This window comes from Dermacentor albipictus, chromosome 1, assembly GCF_038994185.2.
Source record: "Dermacentor albipictus isolate Rhodes 1998 colony chromosome 1, USDA_Dalb.pri_finalv2, whole genome shotgun sequence".
NCBI lineage: Eukaryota > Metazoa > Arthropoda > Arachnida > Ixodida > Ixodidae > Dermacentor > Dermacentor albipictus.
Genome location: NC_091821.1, coordinates 245,110,495 through 245,134,860, shown reverse-complemented (window position 1 = coordinate 245,134,860; position 24,366 = coordinate 245,110,495). Strand labels below are relative to the sequence as shown.

Sequence of the window (24,366 nt, the reverse complement as noted above, 5' to 3'; positions counted from 1 at the left end):
CTGCTGCGCTTGTGTGGGCGTTTTGCTAACTTTCACTGGTGGGCGCAGTACGTCAAGAACTGCAGCGTCCTCTGCTCTACGCTTTTCTATAGGACTGGCGGCCATGCATCATTATGCAATTTCCCAAATAACAATACGAGCCGGTTTTGGCACTTGGTAGAGCAGTAAACGAAGGGATGCTAAAGAACTGTGATTTTTCCATAAATATATATTTCTCTATAATTATTTCAGAGCTAATTCAACAAACGCCACTCGAAATCTTTATTTTACACTTTTGCTTGTTTACTTGTTCTTGGCAGTGTTCGTCCTGTGCTTCTTTCCTGCGCAAGTCCAATTGATGTGGTTCCTTGTTTTCCAAGTAAATGAGAGGTGTATCTCACAGGTGTACTTATGAGATACACCTTATTTCAGTTCCCTTTTATGGGTTTACACGCCTTTATGATGAACAGTGGGCATTAGTCACATATGTATTCCCCCCCTCATTTTCATAGAAAAGTTGCTTTGGGTAGGCCCCCTCCGAAAAAAATTCTGGGTACGTGCCCGACTTCTTGATTACCTAATGCCTCTATGACTGCTTGTATCTCTACTGAATGAAATGCCTTTTCGTGTCTATGAAAGCTCTATAGAGAGGCTGATTGTACTCTACGGATTTCTCGATTACCTGATTGATGACATGGATGTGATCCATTGTAGAGTATCCCTCCCTGAAACCTGCCTGTTTTCTTGGTTGACTAAAGTCCAGTGTTGTCCTTATTCTATTTCAGATTATCTTGGTGAATATTTTATATAATACTAGAAGCAGAGTCCTTCCATGTTTTTCTGGTCACGAAACTCCGCCGTCACTCTATGGGAGAGGTTCATATACTGCCCAAAGGTGCCGCGACGCGGCGCCACTGTACCACAGAGGGCATCGTTCGCTTACCGAAATGCGTGCGCAGTGCGAGGCGAGCTGACTGATCGGGTGCGTTCTGTGCGTGTGCTGTGCTGTTTTTCGAGTGTTGGGCTGTTTGGTTGAAGTGGTGGGGTGGGACAACGATGCCGAACACGTGTTGCGTGCCTGGGTGCCGTTCCAGCGACAAGGGCACGACTGAAAACGTGTCGTTGTTCTGTTTACCAAATAACAAGGATCAGCGCGAGAAATGGAAGCGGGCTATACCGCGGCAGGGAAGTGGCGGTTTTAATTTCGAATCGAAGTATACACGTGTGTGCGCGAAACACTTTGACGCCTCGGACGTCGTCACAGCAAAGGGGCGAGCTTCATGTCCAGCAGGGGGTGGTAGGAAACCAACCAGTTGAAGCGGTGCCAGTTAAAGGGACGCAGTAGGTATCACGATTATCGTGTAAAGGTGACCACTTACAAAAAATTGCGATGCTGATGATGAAGGAGAATAAGGGTGTTGTGAGATCTGATCAGGGCATTGATGACAAAACACATTTGCTTTATGCTTTGTTGCAATCTCAATTTGTGTTATACCAGGATAGAGTAGTTCACAGCAATAGCGCCCTTACCCCGACCATCTATGAAAGGTATAGCATTAGAATTCCCTTAAATGCAAGTGTTAAAACTGAATAATATGCATTGTTTTATTTTCCATTGTCCTTTAGTCTTGGCTATTGGTGGGCTACAATTCTTCAATTGTATGTACTTTTAAGTCTATAAGCTGCTATGAGTAAGAAGGTTATTAGCACACTGTTAGCTACATTTGTATTGTGATTTGCTGAGCAAGTTTTGTTTGCATGTTTAAGTTACAGCTGAAGAAGTAGAAAGGTGGTATCTCTAACAAGCCATTTAAAAAAAAATTGCTGTATTTGTGATGTGGCTACTTGTGTTCGTTGAGCAGCGTGAATAAGTGCTGGGCTTACTGACGCTTCTAAACGACTGCTTGCTAAGGTAATTGCCTAATTACAGCTAGTTTCAACTGTGCAGGTCCTAACACTTCAGGTTCGCCTTAATCCGTTGTTAAAAGCCGCACCGAAGACATTTACTAGTGAAGTTCGTCTTGCATTAATTCTACCTAAATCTTATTCAGAAATGGCATCGCTTCGCAAGAAATCTTAAGCGCATGGAGCAGCTCAGTTCCCTTTTCTTTGTCATTAAGTATTCTACGGTAGCAGCCCTTTGCAATAGCAATTTCATTCTTTTGATCTCGTTATAAGATTCTGCCCACAGAGTCCTTCTCTGCCACAGTTTAACAGAAACTGAACAGCTGTGCTCGGCGAACAATCTGGCGCTATGCGCAACGGAGAATTGGCGCTTACTCATCTGGTGATAAGTGGGACCACTGGCGTTTTGTTGCGAATGCGCGGTGTTTAATTTAAGGCCAATAATAAAAAGCGGAGCCCACCGAAGCGTTGAGGCGAACGGTGATGACGAAGCAATCCGGATCGAGACCGCCCGGCCGTGTACAGCGGACGCATTTCGACGGGGGCGAAATGCAAAACACCCGTTTATTTAAATTTAGGTGCATTTTAAAGGATCCCAGGTGATCAAAACTAATCCCGAGTCCTCCACTACGGTGTGCCTCATAATCGTATCGCGGTTCTGGCTCTTAAAATTCCAGATCTTTATTTTTTTCGGTCTGAGACCGCCGCAAGCTCCATGTTATGAGCGGCTTTTTTTTTTTCGTCCCGTGCGCTCATATCATCGCAGAAGACACGCTCAGGGAGTAATTTAATTATACTCAATGTTAAAAATAGTTACGTGAGAGTAAAGCGATCGTTGAGGAAGTTGAGAAAGCTAGAATACCGAGGCTGCCCCACACACAACCACAGCGGTAGCGGCGTTCGCATGCCCTCTCATGCACGGTTGCGCCTCTAGCGGCGGGCGCTGGCGCTATATGAAACTGAGGCGGCAGTTTCGTGACCAGAAAAAAACATGGAAGGACTCTGCTAGAAGTAAGCTAATGGGCCTATAACTTTTCAATTCTTTAAAAGAACGTCTGCCTTTTTGTGGATTAGTATAATGTTTGCATTCTTCCAGTTTTGTTTTGCTGGAAAGGAAACTGAAGTTGCACACATGCTTCCTTTTTCTTTGCCAGGTGAAGGATACGAAATGTGCAATCTGGGGCGCCACAAGGAAGCCATTGAGCTATTCACTCAGGCCATAAAGTTGTATGCACAAGAGCACAGGTTGGTGATTTGACTTGAAGAATTTTGTGACTGTGTGAATTTCATGAAGAAAATAAGCCAGTCTTACGCACGATTTTTCTAAATGAAAGTTCTGTAATGCTGTAGATGTTTTTGTTGCATGTTTCACTAATTTAATAGTTTTTAACATTTCCAATATTTTAGTTTGCATTGAACCATTCCACATTTGGACACTTCAGACAGCTCCAATACTCTGAAATGCATTATGTATGAAGCTACCAATGTGGCACCATATACATGGTGTTACCAGATAAGCTATTGAACACTTCATGTTTTTTTTTTCTTTCTTTGATTAAGACAGAAGTGGGATTTACTGCACATTCATTGCGTGAAGTATTTACTCTTTATTTTTTCAAATTTTATTTCAGTTATTTTGGGAACCGGTCATACTGCTACAGCATTTTAGGAAAGTATGACAAGTAAGTACTCTGATTTACCTATGTGGCAGTGCTAAGGTGACTAGATTTATAAAGCTAGAAGTAAAATCAGACGCCATTGTAATTTAGCATTAAGGGACTAAGCTTAGCTTAATCCTCTAATTTTTATTTGATCAGTTGTATTTACTTTGCTTATAAATGTATTGTGAAGCTTTCTTACAATTCAAAACCAAAATAGGGTGGTCTGAGGTTATGTCCAAGTTTTCCAGAAATCCTGTATATTTGTCTGAATAACTTAATGGTTCTCCGGTACCTTTCTCTGGTCGTGAAACTTTCTCATTGCACTGCGAGTGTGCGCTTCATATACTGCTTGAGGTGACCGTACTGTAATGCTGGTGTCAACAGAATGGTTGTAGTAAGGTTAGTTGGTTTTCTATGACAGCATTACATTGCTCTAAAATAAGTACCAGGAACAGACACAAGAGTTGCATACTGAATGCAAAGTATGCAAACTTCCAACTGAGCTTTTCTGATGTATGTGCAAAAATATGTGTACAATTCTGTTCAGAGGACTTGGGTCCTGCTCACATCAGGTAAGGAGTAATGACCCCAGGTAGTCAATATTAATCTGGAACCTCCCTCCATTACGGTGTCTCACAGACCCTGTGTTGCTTTGGCATGTTAAACTGGCTTAGATGTTTATGACCGCTTGCTGAAATGATTGGTCAGATCTTATTTGCTAACACAAAATATGTTTCTAGCCCTTTTAAGAGAATGAAGCAATAGTAAGTATTTTGTTCCACTTGGTGGATGTCAAACTCGGCTTTTTGTGTTTGAGGCATGCACACAATTGAGTGAGCAGAATATGAAACTGAATGTTTTGATGGGTGGATGGTGGAGACAGGTATGCAAAAAGGCATAGACATATGCTCACTTGTAGCTAATTCAGACTCTGTTTCTCAAGTCATTTTGACAGGCTTCTAGACGAAGGGAGAGGAATAAGTTATGTTGACTCGCATTTGGGGTGCGATCATGTACGCGTTCCAAAATAGAACGGAGGCGGTCCGTTCCACCAAGCCGCACACGATTGGTCAATTTGAACGCCATGACATCAATTGCAACGTGATATCTGCTGTGAATCATTCCATATCGTCTGCTATCGGACGAACGCAACGGAACGGACCGCCTATTTCGTGACGTAAAGAACGGACCACCTCCGTTCGATTTTGGAACGCGTACAGGATTGCACCCTTGGTCTCAATGTGGTGGTCAAGCATTCTTTCTTTTTTTTTTTCCAATTGTCCGAACAGTTCGGGAGATTATAATTAGTAGGGGTGCGTGAATACCCAATACTAGATTTAGAATCTAATATCAATTTGAATCAAGAAAAAGCCAAGTATTGAACCAAAGAAATATTAAAAGAAAAATTGAATGCTTAGAAAATTTGGGCAAGAAAACATGGTGCTGCACATGCACGGGGACAACTCTCCTTGGTGATGTAGTGGTTTTAGTGTTGCATTTCTAAGCCTGAGGTCGTGGCATTAAATCTCGGCCATGGTGGCCGCATTTCAATGGGGGTGAAATGCAAAAACACCTGTGGTATCCATGCATTAGGTGCATAATAAAGAGCCCCAAGTCATCAGAATTAATCAGTCCCCCACTAAGGTGTGCCTCATAATCATATTGTGGTTTTGGCACATGAAACCCCTCAATTTAATTTAACATGCTTGGGAGCCTCCTAGCATTGCACAAGAATGGGGCAAGCTAATGGTAACTTGGGTACATAGAAATCAAAATATACAGTATGGTCTACTCTTATTAAAGGTAACTCCAAGTTAATATGCCAGCACTAATTAAAGCTCAGTTCTAGTATATGAATGCCTGAAAAATAATTTATTAGTAATCTACCTGTTGAATAGAATGAAGGGCTTTTTCCCTGTGAAGCTAAGTAGTGAAGTTATGTTGTACTGAATGCCAATGAGATTCTCAGTTTTATTTGATTTCATTTGATGTGATTTGAACCTCAAGGGTAAAAAAAAACACTCTAACACTTGCCCTCGAATCAATCCAAAACTGTGCAACTAGATCCATTTTATCAAATTACTTGTGTCATTCCAGCGTTACAGCAATGAAAAATACCCTAAACTTATTCGATCTTTCATCCCGTAGAAAATGCGCTCGCCTTTCTCTATTTCATAAAACTTTCCACGTTAACCCTGTATTAAAAGAGCAGCTTCTCACACAGCCATTTTATGTTTCATCTTGATCAGACCATTGCTTTAAAGTAGGCGTGCCGTCATGTAGGACTAATCTTTACAGTGATTCTTTCATTTCTCGAACAAGCACGGAATGGAACCATCTTCCCACTGCCATCGCCACCATCACAGACACTACTAACTTCAAGAACGCCATTCAACAGGGCTTTGCTTAAATCCAATGTTCTTTGCACAAATTGTGTGTCATGTTTACCCCTCTTCTTTCTGTAGTGCCTCCGGGCCCTGAAAGTAAGTAAATAAATAAATAAATAAATAAATAAATAAAAGGGTCCCCAGACGGGACTTTACATGAGGGGTGGGCGCATGAATGGCTGTTTTTTATGGCAACCTGTTTTTTATGGCGATCTTTTATTGTGTAGAAAGTTTTGCTTTCCTGTTTTCATCTATAATACAGAAGGGCCTTCCCCATATTTACTGCAGACAGGTTATCGTAAGGCTAATCTGCGTGACAGACGAAAGTGCCAACCATGCATCATGTGGCTTGACTACCACTCTGCGCATAGCCATCGTTGGCACTGTGCAGGTCAACTGTGGTTGGCACCCACAGTAAAGAGCAGGCACTGTTTCATTGCTATGCCTCACCTTCTCCCCGGTTTATCCGCCGTTCATGCAAATGTATGCATTTGGACGGTCAACGCACTATAATGACATAACACTTTTGCACCCACTGTGTAAATCCAAAGCTAGTCTTGTGAGGCATTGCCCAAAACTAGAAAAAGAGATTGATTTGTGTCTATGAATGGCATCAGGAACTAGAGGCCGCCGTACAGTGTGTTGCAAAAGTGGAGGCCGTGAGCAACTTTGTTGCAATCCTGTACACCTTCCAGAGTATCATGCGACTGCTGAGAATAGATATACATTGATTCTGTGCCAAACTGTAATTTTAGTCACTGATGCCTGACAAAGCAGCACTAATTAAACTTGATAGCCTTGGCAGTATGGCTGTGATAAAAATTCGCTGCTGGCTGATGTGGTAATGGGCTGCAAGCCATTGCAGAATGCTTGCCACAAATATGCGAACTCACGCGTATGCTGTAGATTGCCGGTTGTTGAAGTGTTGAAGTGCCAGTGTTGAAGCCCCATATCTAACACAATCTGTGTGCCTTATGGTGGCTCATCGGCCCAATCTTCACGCTTTCCAAAATACACGCTGCTTTTGTTGCCATTCCCTCTGTGCGCATTGCATTATCATTTCAGTCAGTCTTGTCACCCTGGGGGAACATTGTACCAACCAATGCAGCCCCGGCTGATGTGACGTCGTTCCGCGAATTATGGCGTTTGGTTGCTATGTGTGCGATCCCTACATCAGGTCAACGTTGGGGAGCATGTGCAGTAGGGCAGAAGCGCTCACAAAGACAAAGTCCGTGACTGCGTCAGCAGCGCAATTGTACGGCATCAAGCATGAGGGGTTTTGCAGCACACGCAAGATGTGGCACTATGCCGAGTCTCTACATCGAATATGTCATATTTGGGCAATTGAATAGTGGATATTTTCAATTCGTGAATCAAATGATTTGAATGTTCAATATTTGATTAGACTTGGTGATATTTGAGTATTCGCACACCCCTACTAATTAGGGATACCCTTATTCTTTGTGAAGACAGGAAACTGTTTCACTTGCAAGATTGTTCACCCAACTGCATTCTTGAAATAATGAAACGCTATTGGAAATGCATTTCTTTTTGTAACGGAATTATTCATGATGTTGTTGCTGCAGTGATATTATCGTGCTGTGTTTTATCCCTTGGGAAAGAGCACTGTTTTTGTCAAAATTGCTATTTGTGAACTCTGATGCAGACAAATTTCTTGGGTTCTTTGTTGTAACCTGCTGCTGGAGTATTTACAGGTGGTAGCCAAGGGAATTTTTGGGCATGCTCTTTCACCAATGAGCTGTGTCTAATTTTTCCCGTTCAAAATTGTGTCTGGGGCATGCAGGGCCCTGAAGGATGCTGAGAAGGCGATCAGCCTGCAGCCCCAGCTAGCTAAGGGCTACTTCCGTCGTGCCAAGGCACAGCTTGGCCTGCAGAAGTACAGCGAAGCTGCAGAATCATTCAAGAGGGTGCTTGAAATTGACCCATCCTGCCAGGAGGCCCATATTGAGTTGCGCAGTGTGCACGTCTTTGAGATCATGGTAAGGCATGCCTTCATATCTGCATCTACAGTTTACTTCTTTTAATTTGACCTTTACAGGACCAAAGGAATTGATCCAGAAGGTCAAAGTAAGAGGAGAGTAAACATTCAAACACTGCTGCTTCATTTTAGTGGCATAGTATTTACTCGGGGTGTGTGAATACCGAATAGTAGATTTCAAATCAAATATCAGATTGAATTGAGAAAAAAAAAGAAAGCCATATATTGAATTTAATATAGAATATCAGAAAATTCAATGCAGACATTTGTGCTTTCAAATTTCATGCAAGAACACAGTGCTACACATGCTCAGGAGGCTAATCACATTGCTTTACCAGGTCTGGCCATTTTGAGCTGACAAGCGCAGTACACCGTGTCTGCTAAGTATTACATCCCTACGTGTCACGGAAATGGCTTAAATTTAAAGTCAAATGCTGTTTGCTTTTCTTCTCGTGGGTGCTGTGCTCGCAACCAGAGAGTCAACGTCAATCACACGTGTGCACCCGCTGTGGTTGCTTAGTGGCTATGGGGTTGGGCTGCTGAGCACGAGGTTGCGGGTTTGAATTGCGGCCACGACGGCCACATTTCGATGAAGGCGAAATGTGAAAACACTTGTGTACTTAGATTTAGATGCACATTAAAGAACCCAAGGTGGTCCACATTTCCCGAGTCCCCCACTATGGCGTGCCTCATAATCAGATTGTTTTGGCTCGTAAAACTTCGTAATAAAATTTTAAATTTAATTGCACAAGTGCGCCTGCGTAGGTGGCAGTGCTGTGACATCACTCACAGTGACATGTGAATTTGAGAATTATTCAAGGCAACATCAGTTATTTGTTTATAACTGCGCTCCCATTCCCCCGGCCATGCTGCCTTCCCACTTTCCATCCTTGTGCACGATTCAACCCACCGTCGCACACATTCACCCGCACATGCAGCATACACGGCGTGTGGGGACGATGTTATCACCCTTGGACTTTATACGGCACATAGCTGCAACCATGACGGCGGAAATGTGCCTAGAGTGTCCATATCATTGTTTATGCGTAACCCGCGTTCCTGAAGTGAAACATCACTGTAATTTTTTAATCGCCTACCGAATGAGCAGATGCGTCTTATACGCGTGTGCGACTTATATATGCTTTTTTTTTTTGTTGTATAAACTGCTGTTTTGAGGGGGCAGTGACTTCTACAACGGAAAATACGGTACTTAGATGTTAATGCACAACTGCAAGACATTCAGGTGTGCTAGCCCATTTTTTCTTATAAAAATGGGATGCTACTCTGTGCGTTCCATTTTCTGTGTGCATGTACAGCAAAAGAATCCTGTGATCTTTTTTTACAGAGCATGGGTTTCACAGAGGAGCAGGCTGAGTGGTCCTTGACTCATGGAAACGAAGATGTCCAAACAGCCATCAATATACTTTGTGGGCCAGATGCAGTTGTGCCTGATGTTAAGATGAACCCTTGTAACATGGATGGCTTTCGCTCTCTCTGGGTTGGCAACATCAAACCTGAAGTCACTGAGAAGATGCTCATTGACCTGTTCCGGCGGTACAGTCTTCCTTTTCTGGTTCCCTTTCTCTACGTCCTGACCTTCGTAAAGGCACCTCAGATTTCACTTTATTCTATACCTTGCTATCTAGCTTTTGTCTGGGGCAGAGCATGCAAAAAAATTATACTGCTAACGTATCGGGTAAAGCTATTCACTTGCACTAGCCCAGCAGTAAACTCTGCTGCGGGCGTGACGTTTTGGGTGAGCCATGTGTTCTGCAACAGTGTCTTCAAAGTCAACACAGTTGTGCTATAAAGAATGGCTCTGGATGCAGGAAATGAAAATTTGTTAACAATATTCTGTAAAGGCTGTCTGAAATGTTAAAAAGATCAGGAAGCACTGATGTCTCAGTGCATTGTTATTCATAAAACTTACTTAAGAGTACTTTCTCATTGGTGAGTGCTTGAGCACAGGCAGGACGTAAATTGTTGTTTTTGACGGAAGATAGAGTCTTCAATGCATTCATTGTTGCCTAGTTCCACCAAGACCGACATTTTGGGGTCGGACGTGGGTGTGCTGACCAGTCAGGTTCAAATTATCCCGCAAGGGTCGCTTTCAGAATTGAAATAATGAGTCTTTGTCCATAGAAATATACCATCAGCACATCGTAGAAAGTCAATCAGCAGATGTGTAACAGGCGTGAACTACACACCAGAACAAGCAGGTACTGTGTGACCTTAAAGGGCCCCTCACCAGGTCTGGCCATATTGAGCTAAATAGGCATTGTCAGAAAATAAGCATTGCCAGAAGAATTTACAGTAGACTCCCATTAAGACGAACTCAAGGCACCATGAAAATTAGTTTGTCTTATCAGAAGAGTAGTTGGCAACATGGTCATGTGCATCCAAATATCTTACTTCAGAACGGTAATTAAAGTATGGGGAGAAATTACATAAAAAGCATTTATTTAACTTTTAACTTCATCGGAAAGTTTATTTAACATTTAACATTTATTTAACATTTATTAACTTCATCGGAAAGTATTTTCAAGTGGTACTGTTGCTTGGTCATCCAGTCCGTGATGGATGTTTGTTGCTTCTGTGCAAATCGGCGAGCAGCCCCAAACAATGTCATCTTGCCTAATGACCTTAAAAATCCTTCTGTGCCTTTGTGCTGCTGGAAAAATTTCGCTGTGGAGTTAAAGCAGGCATCTGCCACCTCACAGATCATTGGTGCAGGCTCTGAGCTAGTGAAAGTACGAATGTGCGCCCTGAGCTAGTATACGCTAGTTTCGGCGCGTATATTGCTGCCCTCATACCAGAAGCACCAGGGAGACATCGCTCAATATCATCGCTCGCATGAGGTGCGACTTGTAGGTGACAAGCGAACTCGACGGCCATCTCCATCGCATCGCTTGTCGCTGTTGCGTGCAAGATTGCTTGCATGGGGTTTATACTTTAGGTTTCAACAATCAGTTCCTTAAAGGAACACTGACTCAGAAATATTTTAACTTGTATTTTCTGTTGTAATAAGTAGCTAATGACCCAGTTATTACAGCTCGAAACTTCGTTTGGTTTAGATTGCGGCGGTTAATTATTTAGAGCCTTGTTTATAGCGGCCAGTCCAAGTTTCGATTTCAGAGACCGAAAAGAGACAATAAATTTTTAAACACAGCTGGTCACGTAATCGTACAAAGCTGTGATGCAAACACCGGTGTGCGAGATTCATTGTTGCTGGTTGTTTTCTTCATCTACGCACACAAGTGCCATGTGATATCTGCTGTCCTCATCGTCTTCCTTATTTCGTTGTCCACTGGCGACAATTTTCTGCATACTAGACATGACTGATCACTTTTAGGCGTAGGCGTCTTCGTAGGCGTCTTCAAAACCAACTGCCTTTCCCACGAGACAATCCTCCTGGAACAACTGCTTTGCTTTCAACAGCTGCCAATAGGCAGCAACGCATATCCATCATCTTGGCAACAATTGGCTTCCCTGTAGGTGAAGGCAAATTTGCTATTTTTCTGTAAAAGCCAGGCAAGCAAAAGTGCCATGTGTTTATTAACCACCAGGACACTAAAATACAATCTTTCTGCAAATTTTCAGTAAGGCAAGTCAGTTTTTTTTTTTTCTTCGATTGAAATGAGGTGGGTAAATGCAGCAATTCTTTAGCAGGGTCCACTCCTTGCAATTAGTGATGCACACAAACTCTGTCCTCTTCTGCTGCTGAGGGCCGTCGCAGGAAACCTATGCATGGCTATTCCCAGCACTGAAAGTGTCTGGCAGAAGTCAACGAGGCACATTGTGCTGTACTCTCTTCGTATTGGAAATCTCAACTGGCACGACAAAGATTGTTGTAGCGACACAGAGCACCCCACTACAACTAACAACCAAGGAAAGCTTTGATCGATGCAATGACGGGATTGGTTGTGGGACAAGCAACAGCACATACAAGAAGCGTGGTAGCGAACACAAATTCGTGACATAGCACTTTTGTGCTCTTGGGATGTTTACAAACTGACCTTAATGCTGTAAATGTCATGAGGTGCTGCACTTTGTGGTTTTCTGTGTGCAGATACTTTAGAACTGGTTTTAAATACGTTTTAAGCTACATTTGGCTGTTAATATTTTGTAGATGCTGTGTGTGTCCACAGAAATTGATCTCAAGTTTGCTCGACTTCAAAATTTTGTGTCAGTACTTCTTTAGTGTTATGTTGCTTTTGTTTCATTTAACACATTTGTGGATGTATGTGTATGTGTAAATTTTCTTCTCTCTGCTCATGCAAGTGTTGCAGTAAGTCATTGGTGTACATGCAGTTACGGGGATGTGCACAGCATTCGAATCCTGCATGACCGGCACTGTGCCTTCATCAACTACGGCAACAAGCTTTCACCTGGAAAAGCCATGGAGGCTTTGCAAGGCCATATACTGTGTGGATCAGCAATTCTCATCCGGTTTCCAGATAACAACTACCTAGAGAATGGATCTAAGAAAGAGCCAGTGACAGTGCTGCGAAAGTCCAGTCTGAAGTGAGAAGCCTTGCATGTTGCTTGTTCTGATTGATTGATTGATAACCATTGATAGCAATCTTGCGATGGTGATTGCTGTGCATTCGTGTTCATAAAGGTTCAGTTATGAGTGCTGCACAGGTGTAAAATTGTGTTTAAAAACTCGGGTGTGGTGTTTTCAGGATGTCAGCAGAGGAGCAGAAGCCAGCCACCACATTGAGTGAACCGAAGGTCAAGGTATCTGGGCCTGTAAATGGCAATGAATGTTACTTCTGGAGAACTACTGGCTGTACCTATGGTGATAACTGCTACTATGACCACATTCCTAGTCACAAGGGTATCGACTGGAAAGCACCGCGTAGCACTGGAAAGTTCAAAGTGAGTTTTGCCACTTTGTTCTGCATGCACACTTTTACAGAATAGGAGCTGGATGGGAAAAGCAACAAGTGATCTTTAGCAACTTGTTAAGATCGGTTTGTTTGACAGCATTCACATATAGTTCTGAGTGAAGTGTTCGTTCATCTTTAGTTGAAGAGTGGTACAAAGGAACAGCCCTGCCATTTCGAAGTTGAAGCAGTTGCTGTAAGTTACGCATGGTTGATTGGAATGGCAATATATATTTGCTCATGTTCTATAATAGTGCAATAGCATAACTACAATGCTTTTATGAGTGATAGTATGCATCCTTGTTTTGAAAATTGGTACATGGCACATGCATTCTTGAACCTTTGTTCAGAGACTTCATTAAACCTTGGATTTCCTTAGGATGATTCTTACACGCCATGGTGGGGCTAGGTCAGTGCTACTTACACTGCTAAGCCAGAGAATGTGGGATCAGATCCCGAATTTCGGTGGGGGCCATTTTAGTAAGTCACTTTTTAAATGAGTATTTATATAATTGTCCCCTACGATGACAGTTACCGTTGATTGCTGTAAGTGAAGCAATAGATCCAGTGTCACATTGGTGACGGCCTAAGGCTGTTTTTTCCCATTTCTCATATTTTTTTTTTCCTGGCAGTGGGCACAATAAGATGAACAAATAAAATCAAATTCACCTGATAAACGGAGCCCAACGCTGACAATGTTGCGGCCTGGGTGTTGCTGCTAGCACATAACTGTCTATAATTTATTTCTCGTTCCCTCATGTCTTCACTGCGATAGCAACATTACTTGCAACCTAACTTGCACAGTTTCAGTTTTCACACTAGAAGCGAGAGTCCAACACAAACAGAGTAACCACAGTTTTCATTAGCTGCATACGTGGAGCTTTATTATCAGCTTCAACAAACAGCACTACAGTCGCCGACCGATTTTCCGGACTCCGAAAATTCGGACATGCCCGATTATTCGGTCAGCCTCGCGGCACCGCCGTTCTCCCCATAGACCATAATGTATAACAACTGCCGAAAGTTCGGACACCTTGCAACCTCTCGTCTGATTTTTCGGACACTCCTTGAGCCAACTCGGTCGAGAGCACCATGCACCGACTCTGACCGGTGCATGGTTCGACTTGCTGCACTCCATTTTTGTTTTGAACGGAGCTTCCTTGCTGCCCCACGAAGTGGCGCTACTGGAAATCCCCGCTCATCATCATCGTTTCTGCCTGGTTTGATAGAGTGGCTCTGCAGCAGTTCTGGTTTCAGCTTAGTAAGCCATGTCAAGACGATCCAGCAGCTGATTTGTTTCTTCGCGCACGACGCTGCAAGCATGCCGCGTTTTTTCGCTTGTGTGACTGGTGTCGGCACGGTGGTGTTTGCTTTGTGTGCTGTGTCGAGGTTTCGGTGATCCAACGCGGCATACGGAAACATCTCGTCAAGTGTCTGATGGCGCCGACAGTGCCCGCGCAAACTGCGCTGCGGAATGCCGGCAAGCGGGTGCCGGGAGGCCTAAGATTTGTCGCCTTCCGATGTGCTCCCTACCGACGCGGAAAATGTTCTGCCGAGACTTGCGCAGTGGTTGCATTGCGATTCCGGACACCGTCTCATTGACAGTTTCACAGGTGCTGACACTGCTGTACTGGCATGCGCAGAACTCGACGACGGCGAGATCATTCGTCAGGTTTCTGCTGCACCGCCGGACGATGACCGAGTCGGAAGTTGACGCACCATGTGCTACGCTGCCGTCGCATGCGGAGCGTGTACAAGCAGTGACTGTGCTTTCAGTTGCCTATAGTGACCGTACGAGCCTCTCCGAGATTCAGGCTTATCTGATTGCGCGTAAACGGAACAGCGTGCAACGGCGCATTCGCGATTTCTTCAAGCCTACTGCCGAGCCCGAATAAGTGCGTGGAAATAAAGGATTTCATTTTTTTTTTCATAATCTGCTTTTTCGGACACCTGTTTATTCGGACATTTCCGCAGTCCCCGTGAGGTCCGAATAAACGGTCGGCGACTGTATTACCTAATCTTCTGTTTTTCACATACAATGTATTTTCTTGCAGATGGAACGAATCTGGGGCATTGTATTGCAAAGAAAGGTTGTTTTAGAGGTTTGGCATGAAAATTTTAGAGCAAATTATTCATTTTTCTGCGCACTTAGCTGAGGTTCGAAGCATATGTCATTGCAGAAAGACGTTTGGCATAGGTTTCGGTTTAAAAGCAATACACTTCTTGAGAGTCCCATCGGATAGATATCCAAGGGTACAAAAATTTGCTGGCATGGCATCGTTGATTCATGGCAGCACAGTAAATTTTGCTGTTTATTAATCACTAGATGACAAAAGAAGATAGTTGCATATTAGAATCCTGAATAACCACACGATGTCGATTGTTGAGCCTTGCAACGTATACAGCTGCCTTGCAGCTATACCATCAGTAAAGTGGCGGATGCAGCCAGTTTTTCCAAATGACTATTCATTTTGAATATCCTCTATTGTGCACAGTTCTCTTGATAGAGTATTTTTCATAGTCATAGTCACAGAAAATGTGGTGTACCCTTACCTGTACCCAGCTAAGCATAGTAGAGGTTGATTCACTTAGCTGGGCTTTTCGATACCATCCTACTTTATTTCCCTTTATAGAAAAGATGCCATATTTGGTATTTCGTTCAATATATATAAAGTATTTTTCTAATAGTCCAACTAGTTGGAAATTCTTAATATTCAGATGTTGCTGTTTTGGGGGCACAATTTGAGCAACATAGAGCGCGCTGTTGTTAAGTTCACGTCTGGTTTCTTTACAGCAGGTTAACCACCCCACAGAAGGGATCCTCATTGTATCTAGCCATATATGCCATTATCATGTAGCTCTGCTGATAGTGCATTTGCTTGTGTTGTTACCTTTCAGTGATGCACAGCTGCTGTTTCTTTGGCTGTGGAATGTAAAAGTTCACCATGAAACTGCCTTGCACCGAAGATGGCTTTGTGACAACAGAAAATGGCTCCTCCGATTTTGGGACCAAGTCATTGGAATGGCCAATCATCCATCATGTTTGCTCATTGTTTGCTTTGTGTGACTGCAACTTCTTTATTGTTTGTGCAAGTGTGTATTCTTTTTCCTTCTTCTTTTCTTTGTGAAGCCAAAGGTTTGGCAGTTGCCTTGGGCTGTAACAAGTCTCCTTTGACTGCTGTGCCCCGACTCGCACACCCTGGCTGTGATAATGTAGCTATGTGTAATTGTGTGCTTTGTTTTAGATTCTAGATTCATGTTTGTTGTGGCTCCTAGTCCCTCTTGAATTCTTTTTAATATTGTGCTACTTCAATTGCTTTTGTTTCCTGCTCAACTTCACTGTGTAAGGTTGGATGGTGTGTTACCCTAGAAAAATTCTTGCAGTTCACAGGGAGTGCTCTGGTTAAGACAATCAAATACTCGTGGCCTTTGATAGTCGATGCCAATTTCAGAGCTAAAGTGTGGCGCTGTATTTATACAGTTTTCATCAGCAGTTGGCTTTAATCTTAAACTTGTGCACCTTGTTTATACCAAGAGCTGTTATGACACAGCTGTCCGTTGTGCTTTTGTGCACTGGACCCTGCAAATGTTCATTAGGAGCGACCCTGTGTTTGTGCCTTGTTGAGATGGCATTTAAGTAACTTCGAGAAGTCTTATTTTTGTTACAAAATAAATGAAACAATGAATTTTATGTCATCTGTTGGATTGCCCTTTACTGGTTGTCAAGCTTGTTTCAAAATCCAGAGTGGCAGTACAGAAGTTTACAAGAGTAATTTATTAGCAGTGTCAACACCATTTGCAAAAAGCACCAGTTGCACTGTTCTTTTGCCCACCACCACACGCACGCACACTTACACACACAGACCCATCCATGAAAGCATTCATTCTTGGCAGTTTTCAACTGTGCTGCACTTCTGATATGGCAGTATGTTTTGAGTAAGTAGGGTTCCACAACCTGTCCCAAGAGGCACACTGGAATGATAACATTAATTCAGAACTCGCTGCGAGTTCAGTAATGTTGAATGTCTATTTACAACAAAGTGGTATTAAAGTGTGTCCACCGTCAGCTGCAACAAGGGAGTAAACAGCAGAGCAACAATTCAACGTGTCTGGACTAAGATGTCAGTGGATCCTTTGCACGATGGCAAATTTCTTCAACAAAGAGCGTACTTCCGATGTTGGCAGGGATGTGCATGAGAAGCTGGCAGCCTGAATTTGCACCATGAACTTGTGTATGGCATTTCTGTCTCATTTTTGTATTCTTTCACTGGGGACTTTGAGACACTTGTGGTGCAGCGTTCAGTAGTAGTTCTTGTACTCGTTAACTGCTCTGGCCACTGAGCCCAGCACTGTGTGCCAGTGGCTTGCTTCTCCATCACCCACCAACATCGACACTAGTCATGCGTTCAAACCAGTAGCTGATACTTCCTCGGGGCTGGATGGATCAGCGATCAGAGGCAGGTCCCTGTCAACCTTGCTTGGCTTTGCACTGCTCTCTGGCTTCTTCATGGTGACTTCGTTATGTTCATCAGATTCCACTGGTGTGGTCTGTGCAGCGCTTGGTGTAGTGCTTACAACTTCTGCACTGTTTTCATCTGCTGTAGTCGTCTCCGCCTTATTGCCATGGTCCCTTCGATATGCTATCTCGTCATCAATTGTGTGAAACCTGGGATCCCTTGGTTTGTCCCGACCATTTTTGTTCTCGGGGATGGGATCACTTGGTTTGTCCTGACTATTCTTGTTTTCAGGGTAGTCCTCATTGCTTGCTTCTGTTGTTGTAGATGGATCTCGTGACCTTTTTTCTGGAAGGATTTCTGGTGTCGCACCATCACGTTCTTCGTAAGGTTCCGTGTAAGTAGTGCTCATTGCAGTTGTCTCTGCTGTTGTCATCGCTGTGGTTGTTTCGTCTGTACGATACGTTGAGGGGTTCATGGTGGTCTCGTCAGGACTCAAAGTGGTCTGTTCTGCAGGTGACCTTGATGTGGGTGCTTCTCTTTCGAGGCCACCAGGGGTGGTGATGTCCACTGCAGGGTCCACACTGTAGAAAGTGGTTGTTGGTGGTGTTGGAGGCACTGTTTTTTCACTGTAGGTTGTTGGTTGATCAGTTGTGGTGATTGTGGTAGGTTCTGTTGTGGTTGTGGTGGTGGTGGGCTCTGTGGTAGTTGTGGTTGGCTCTGTTGTGGTCAACTCTGTCGTGGTTGACTCTGTTGTTGTGGTAATAGCAGTTGTCGTATCCACTCTATCTGCACGCTCCTCGGGGGGTTCATTGCGTAGGCTAGAGGATGTTGGAGCTTCTGTAGTGGTAGTCGTCGTTGAAGGGGGAGGGTCGGTTACAATATGTGGGTGAACCTTGATGCGGAACTTGGGGTCGTAGCGAGGGTAGTCAGGTGGGTAGTGCCTCTGATGGGGCTTGAAATGTTTGTGGTGCGAATCTTCCCAGCCTGTGGCATACTTGTCCCAAGCACTTGTGTCAGGTTTCCAGCTGCCTGGTGGTGATTGCCAGCTGCCACTAGAGCTGTAGTGTTCCCAGCCACTAGCCGCTGGCTTCTCCCAGCCCCCCGACGACGATGATCGTTCCCAGCCTTCTGATGGTGGGTGCTCCCAGCCCCGTGTAGGCTTCTCCCAGCCGCTGGACGAATGTCGGTCCCAACCGCTGGAGGAATGCTTGTCCCAACCGCTGGAAGGGTGCTTGTCCCAACCGCTGGAAGGGTGCTTGTCCCAGCCACTGGAGTGTTGCTTATCCCAGCCACCACTTGAATGGGGCCTGTCCCAACCTCCCGAGTGGGGCTTTTCCCATCCGCTGCTTGCATACTTCTCCCATCCAGAAGGCGGCTTCCATGTTGGCTTCTCCCAACCAGTGCTAGGCTTCTCCCACGGGAAGTGCTCCTCAGGTTCAGGTGGTGGTGGCCTTTCCAGCGGGTCCTTGGTGCCACTCACGATACGGATCTTGGGGCTCACGTGCAGGCGAAACTTGACGGGCGGTATGCGTATCTTTGCGTCGACAGTCTTGTAGTGCGGTTTCTTTTTGATGTGCCAGCCATGGCCGTGGTCGTGGCCGTGGCCGTGGCTGTGGTCCTCCCATGAGTGATGGTGATGGTGGTGGTCTTCCTCGGGTGCGGCGGGACGGATCTTGATGGTGACCGCGCCGTGCTTGGGCTTTGGTGGGTTCCACGGCTGTGGCTCCCAGTGGCTGGGCGGAGGCACCCAGTGCTCTTCAGGCGGTGAGATCCAGGGCCCCGAGCGTGACTTACTTCGCGGATAGCTGCTGGCTGGAGCCCGGTAAGGTGACTCTGGCCGCCTGTACGCACGCGGCGGTGTCAGGCTGTAGGTTGGCTTGGAGTACTCAGGCTCGTCGTGGTAAGTTGAACTCCTCAGTGGTCGTGAGGCGGCCTCGTATAGTGGCGCTGATGCGGCAGCGGTGGCGCTCGGCTTGGAGCCGAATGGCGCGAACAGCATGCCCAGGAACTGCTTAGTTGCCTGGTCCGAGAAGTCAGACTGGCCCAGCGCGGTGGCGGCCGCTAGGGCCACCAGCACGAGGACCTTCATCTGCACAAGAAAAATATACGGCACCTGTCACACACTGTACCGGCCAACATTAGCAGAAATAACGTTCAGTCTTTGCACGTACCGACTGAGCTCTCTACGTAGACTTTCTTTTTTTTTTGCTCCTTTTGTGAAAGCCATGTCAAATTGGCTTTATGGTATAACGCGTCAGTGGGCTGTTTGCCCAGGCTTCTCAGGCCTAAATTCATGCCAAAAATACCACCTAGTCGGCGATATGGATTTTTGCGCATTGTGGATTAATTTTCTTACATTGAACAGGCAAAGTTGGAAGCTTAGTGGCGTATACCGTGCCGCTGTAGGACAAGGTGCAACTATTTCATTAACCTTATAGGCGCTGTTAAATGTATTGCCGGTGTTTTGGTTTGTGTGTCACAATTTTTGAATTTCACTTGCAGCGCACATTTTTCAAGTACTAATGTTTGAGGCGTGAACCGAAAGTGTCTCAAATCATTAATTGTAGTCATGGAATCGTGGAGTGCATTTCGAGGTTGCAATGCGACGAGAGTTCGAAGTAAACGAAGGTTGAACCGTGATAGAACTCCCTGGAAGAACAGCTGATGCGAGAAGCGGAGCTCTTTTTGCTTTCTTCACATTGCAAACTGCGCACTTTTGTGTTTAGCTCTCCCACCTAACTATATTTTGATGCTAAGTAGGCTGTGCGAGAATAATCTGCATTGTGTCAGCAGTGGAGATGTGTAGCATGACGTATTCTTCGCGACTGTTAGCAGTTCCCGTGCGATGTGGGCATTGTCTTGTGAGCAATCAAGGTGGTCTGCGACTCGACTCGAGTGGGAGTACTTGCTGCTGGGCGTATCTTCGCATCGTGGTAATGTGATCGCCGGCCTTGGTGAAAGCGCCGCGGTGGCGCCACGCTCCAATCGAGGCGAAATACGAGAGGAGAGCATAGGTCAATATCACGCAATCTCGGCGATATCATCAGGCCGCAATCTGGGGCTAATCTATATAAACGGAGTGCACGGAGAAGTCGCACGATGAGGAATACGCTTGTCCTCGGCGTGTGCGTTCTCTGGCCGAGTTCCGTGCTTTTCGTCTGGGTTGAGAACTAGCTCGTGACGAAGTTTATCGGGGGGAGCGTGCTGTTCGCTTTCCGTGCAATAAGCTTACTTCGTGTGCTAGTCTCAAATACGAAAAAAGCAGTCGAGAAGAAAAAGGAACCGCGGAGAGGCCGCTGTCCTCTTCGCGGCACTGCACGCCTTCTCGGCGCACAGGTCAGGAGGCCACTCTGTCTGATCTAGGATTTGCGCGCGACAGAAAAAGCGTGTCGCGCCAGCGCCGCGCGACTTTTCGTGGTGTGCTGGCTCGGCTGTGTGCGTTTGCTCCGGCTGTCACGCGTCAGGCCAACGCTGACAGCGGCTCGTTTGCAGTGGTACATGGTGGGTTGCGCGCTTTTTGGTACGGAATTAAGGTTGTGTAGGCGGAACGACCTTGACCGTGGAAGGTGTCGCGCAGAGAAGGCGAGCGGTAAAGCGCTTTTAGTTTCACCGTCACGGCATGTAGCGCTCTCAGTGTTGAATCCACACGTTCCCTTGGGAGACGCGTATACCAGCGCCGAAAGAAGCCACGCACATTCGTCTCCCATTAGCAATCACATCTAAGCACGCGGCTGACGGCTAAAGACCTGCTGAGGGCCGTTCATAGGAAGCAGGATACCTGAACACGCGTTCGCCGTTTATTGATAAGAACATATCCCGCGATGTTTCAGCTGAGCGGCGAACGCGCGCGTTCTCCACAATTTTATCTTTTGGCCCAGCTTCGGTACACGGCAGAAGGCCTCATTTCGGCTATGCTGACAGGCGAGGAGAAAGCGGAACAACTCCAATGAGAGATTTTCTACCAACGTAAAGTGTACGACGCGACAGTCCGCGTCCCTCAAGGGTAGTGGATAAGGGTGGTGGATGAATTGGCGCGGGTTAACGTACAGCGCACATTTGTTCAAGCTCTATCGCCGTGAAACTCCACAGACAGGTAGGAGGGCGCAGTCATCTGGTCATTTATTGGACGGGGACCTATTTGGTATTCTTTTCCCCGTGCTTTCTTTTTGCGGCGCGCTCTCCTTGCCCCGTCACCTCACACTTTTCAGAGATTCGATTCCCCGATTTCGGAAGGCGAGAGTGTGCTTTTCCTCGGTCCGCGGAGCAAATCCCCACGTCGGACGTGCCATTGTTCTTATCAAACCAAGGAGACTTCGACGTACAGCGTAAGTTAACCGCCGCGCCACACCCCCGCGTCGAAAAGACTACTGAAGCCCTCGCGACAGAGGGGACTCGATAATCATCTTCAGTTACCTAAGGGCGCAGCTCGACCTGTTTCGCGTCGGTCACCAGCCTGGACCGCCTGCGTGCAGACCGTATAACATACTGCGCCTTCAAGCGACGCGTCTTCGAAGGCGACGTGCGGCGCACCCAATGCGGCTCGGGTTCTTTCCGCCGTCCCCTGCAGCGACGCGGACGCGTGCGTACGGGCGATCATACGGATTAGCTTGGATCCCTGCGTATCCTTCGCGGGCCGGCCACGCGCCGCTCGTGCTTGTAGGACAGCGGTGGCGAACCGGTCCACATCGCGGCAACGTAAGCGCGTTTTAGACGTGGGAGTTCGTGCACCACGGGGTGTCCCGCGTTATTTGCCTCGGAACGGCCAAGGCATGCGTGCTGTTGTGACTGCGCTGTGAAGTAAACCCTCGTCGCATGCAGGGGCGGCGGGAGCCGTGTGGTTGCACCGAGCGAGTTAATTACGCGCGCTCGCAGTCATTGCGTGCAGGCGGCGTGCGCGGCATGACAAATGTCTGGCAGCTGCGCCCCTAAAAGTCTGCATGGCGCTCGCCTCGTTTCTACCTATCTGCTGGAACATTTAATCACGTCCAAAGCGGTGTATAACCCTAGTCCTCGCGCGTTTATGATCCAAGCAGTTGAGTTGCTTTACGCCGGGGATCTCGTGGCCAACCCAGTCAGAAAACTAACCATTAAGCCCATTTAGATTTTTCAATGGGACCCAACTGGTTCCGATTGGGCTTCGTGGGAAGTCCAGTTGGACATCACTGCTGGGTGGTATCCCAATTGGTCCCAACGGGACCCAATTGGAAGTCAATGATTAATCTCGTAAAACGGCAAAATAGTTTATAATAATAGCACGATTATAATGTTAGTTTTCAAGTAAAAGATTTTTGTATTTTGGTGTCGATGGAGAGAAGCATTTAGCTTTCTGTCAAGTTCAACATCTCTCTTGAAATTTCGCCAATTTCTCATGAACCATTGGCGCCACTTGGTCCTTTGTTTTTCATGTTGGTCCCAACGAGTCTGATTCAGAGGCCAATTGGGTCCTGTGTTAAAAAAAAAAAACAATTGGTCTAATTGGACCTGCTGGATTTTTTCCAACGGGTGTCCTAAAATACAATTGGAAATATCCAAATTAGGTCCAATTGGAAATTTCCAACTGGCTTGAGGTTTGTTTGACTGGAAAGCTTCTGACGTTTTACAAAGGCCACGACGTTATCGCCTACGTGGCGGTTGTGCGTATGCGCACAACCGCCGTCACTGTAGCGACAGTGGCGTAGCAACAGGGGGGGCCGGGGGGCCGTGGGCCCCGGGTGCAAGGGGCCAGTGGGGGGGGGGGGGGTGTCATATACGTCTGAAGACGCCGCTCTTTCCGCCGGCTACACCCGGGGAGGGGGGGTGACAGAAGACCTATGGGCCCCGGGTGCCAGACGACTTAGCTACGCCACTGTGTAGCGAACAGGCTACATGTTTGTCGCAAGAGCTGCACTCGTTGCCTTGTTGCATTGCTTCACGGTGGCTTACAAGGCGGACTCGCAGATTACCGTAGTCTGGCGAGGGTAGCAATACAGATGCCGCGTTCTTGGTTTTGCTAGATTTAAACCAAAGGCTCAGGAGCAAACTGATGTCACATTAGACGCGATATGTGCGTGTTGACGACGTTTATTTTTTCTGACAATTCAGAAGGTTATCGCGGTACGGAAGGCTGCAGCATGTAAACTAACGATAAAACGACTTGTTTTATAGAGGGCTACCATAAATGATTCGGTCGTTTTGAAAAGGCTATATTTTCAAAGGTTTTATACGTACACACATGAAAGATATATGAAAAGAGCCACGAACTCGCCGAGTTTATACACCCTCTACAATTGTTAAATATGTGCCCCTTTAGTGACACGACACAGGTCCAGGCGATAATCGAGCTCATTCCATACACTTTGTAGCATAGTCTTGTCAATTGTCTGCGCTGTAGCACTGATGCGTTCTTTGAGCTCGACTAAGGATTGCGGTAGTGGGGGTACATTAAGGACCTTGTTTACGTACGCCCACTACCGCAATCCTTAGTCGAGCTCAAAAAACGCATCAGTGCTGCAGAACAGACAACTGACAAAGACTATGCTACAAAGTGTATGGAATGAGCTCGATTATCGCCTGGACGTGTGTCGTGTCACCAAAGGGGCACATATTGAACTTTCGTAGAGGGTGTATAAACTCGGCGAGTTCGTGGCTCTTTTCACATATCTTTCATGTGAGTAAGTGTAATACTTTGAAAACATAGCCTTTTCAAAACGACTGAATCATTTATGCCAGCCCTGTATATATCGCGATTTTGAATGCTGGCGACCTGCGGTCCTTTGAAACCTGTTTAGTTTCCGCTTTACGATTTAGAGATCCGTGGCGTTCTTTGTACCTTTCGTTGATAAAGTGGCCTAACAGAGCTGTCGTACGTGTCGCTTCGTAATGAACGGTCTTGAGAACACCACCATCGCACGAGGCAGATCGCTGCAACACCCGATCGGCTAACTGTCAAGAAGCCATAAAGCGCGAAAGCTGCGCTCGCATCCTCGTAATACGAGCCGTTCTATTTTTAAGCCTGGTGTCCGCGTTACGCGGGTCGTCCTGTGTGCGAAAATTCCAATTCTTCCGCTTCCGTCTCGCTTTTAGCCGCAGACGCCGGCGTGCTATGCGGTG

At 45.9% G+C, this 24,366-nt stretch overlaps 2 protein-coding genes across 8 annotated transcripts in view; one reads left to right on the top strand and one right to left on the bottom strand.

Annotated features, from left to right (window-relative positions):
- Positions 1 to 16,511, top strand: part of LOC135907931 (uncharacterized) — a 62,914-nt gene extending 46,403 nt beyond the window's left edge. For all 4 annotated transcript variants that reach the window (XM_065439725.2, XM_065439724.2, XM_065439722.2 and 1 more), the window contains 7 exons: positions 3,039 to 3,129; positions 3,516 to 3,566; positions 7,737 to 7,932; positions 9,277 to 9,485; positions 12,243 to 12,455; positions 12,617 to 12,812; positions 15,719 to 16,511. In XM_065439725.2, coding sequence (XP_065295797.1) covers positions 3,039 to 3,129; positions 3,516 to 3,566; positions 7,737 to 7,932; positions 9,277 to 9,485; positions 12,243 to 12,455; positions 12,617 to 12,812; positions 15,719 to 15,721 — 959 coding nt within the window. In that variant the 3' untranslated portion in view covers positions 15,722 to 16,511. The remainder of the gene's footprint in view (positions 1 to 3,038; positions 3,130 to 3,515; positions 3,567 to 7,736; positions 7,933 to 9,276; positions 9,486 to 12,242; positions 12,456 to 12,616; positions 12,813 to 15,718) is intronic.
- A 52-nt stretch (positions 16,512 to 16,563) lies between these two features.
- LOC135907930 (uncharacterized) overlaps positions 16,564 to 24,366 on the bottom strand; it is a 39,929-nt gene continuing 32,126 nt past the window's right edge. For 3 of the 4 annotated variants that reach the window (XM_065439721.1, XM_070531137.1, XM_070531139.1), the window contains exon 2: positions 16,564 to 19,366. In XM_065439721.1, coding sequence (XP_065295793.1) covers positions 17,219 to 19,366 — 2,148 coding nt within the window. In that variant the 3' untranslated portion in view covers positions 16,564 to 17,218. Of the gene's footprint in view, positions 19,367 to 21,690; positions 21,832 to 24,366 lie in introns of those variants that run through there. The other variant, XM_070531138.1, reaches the window with a different exon arrangement.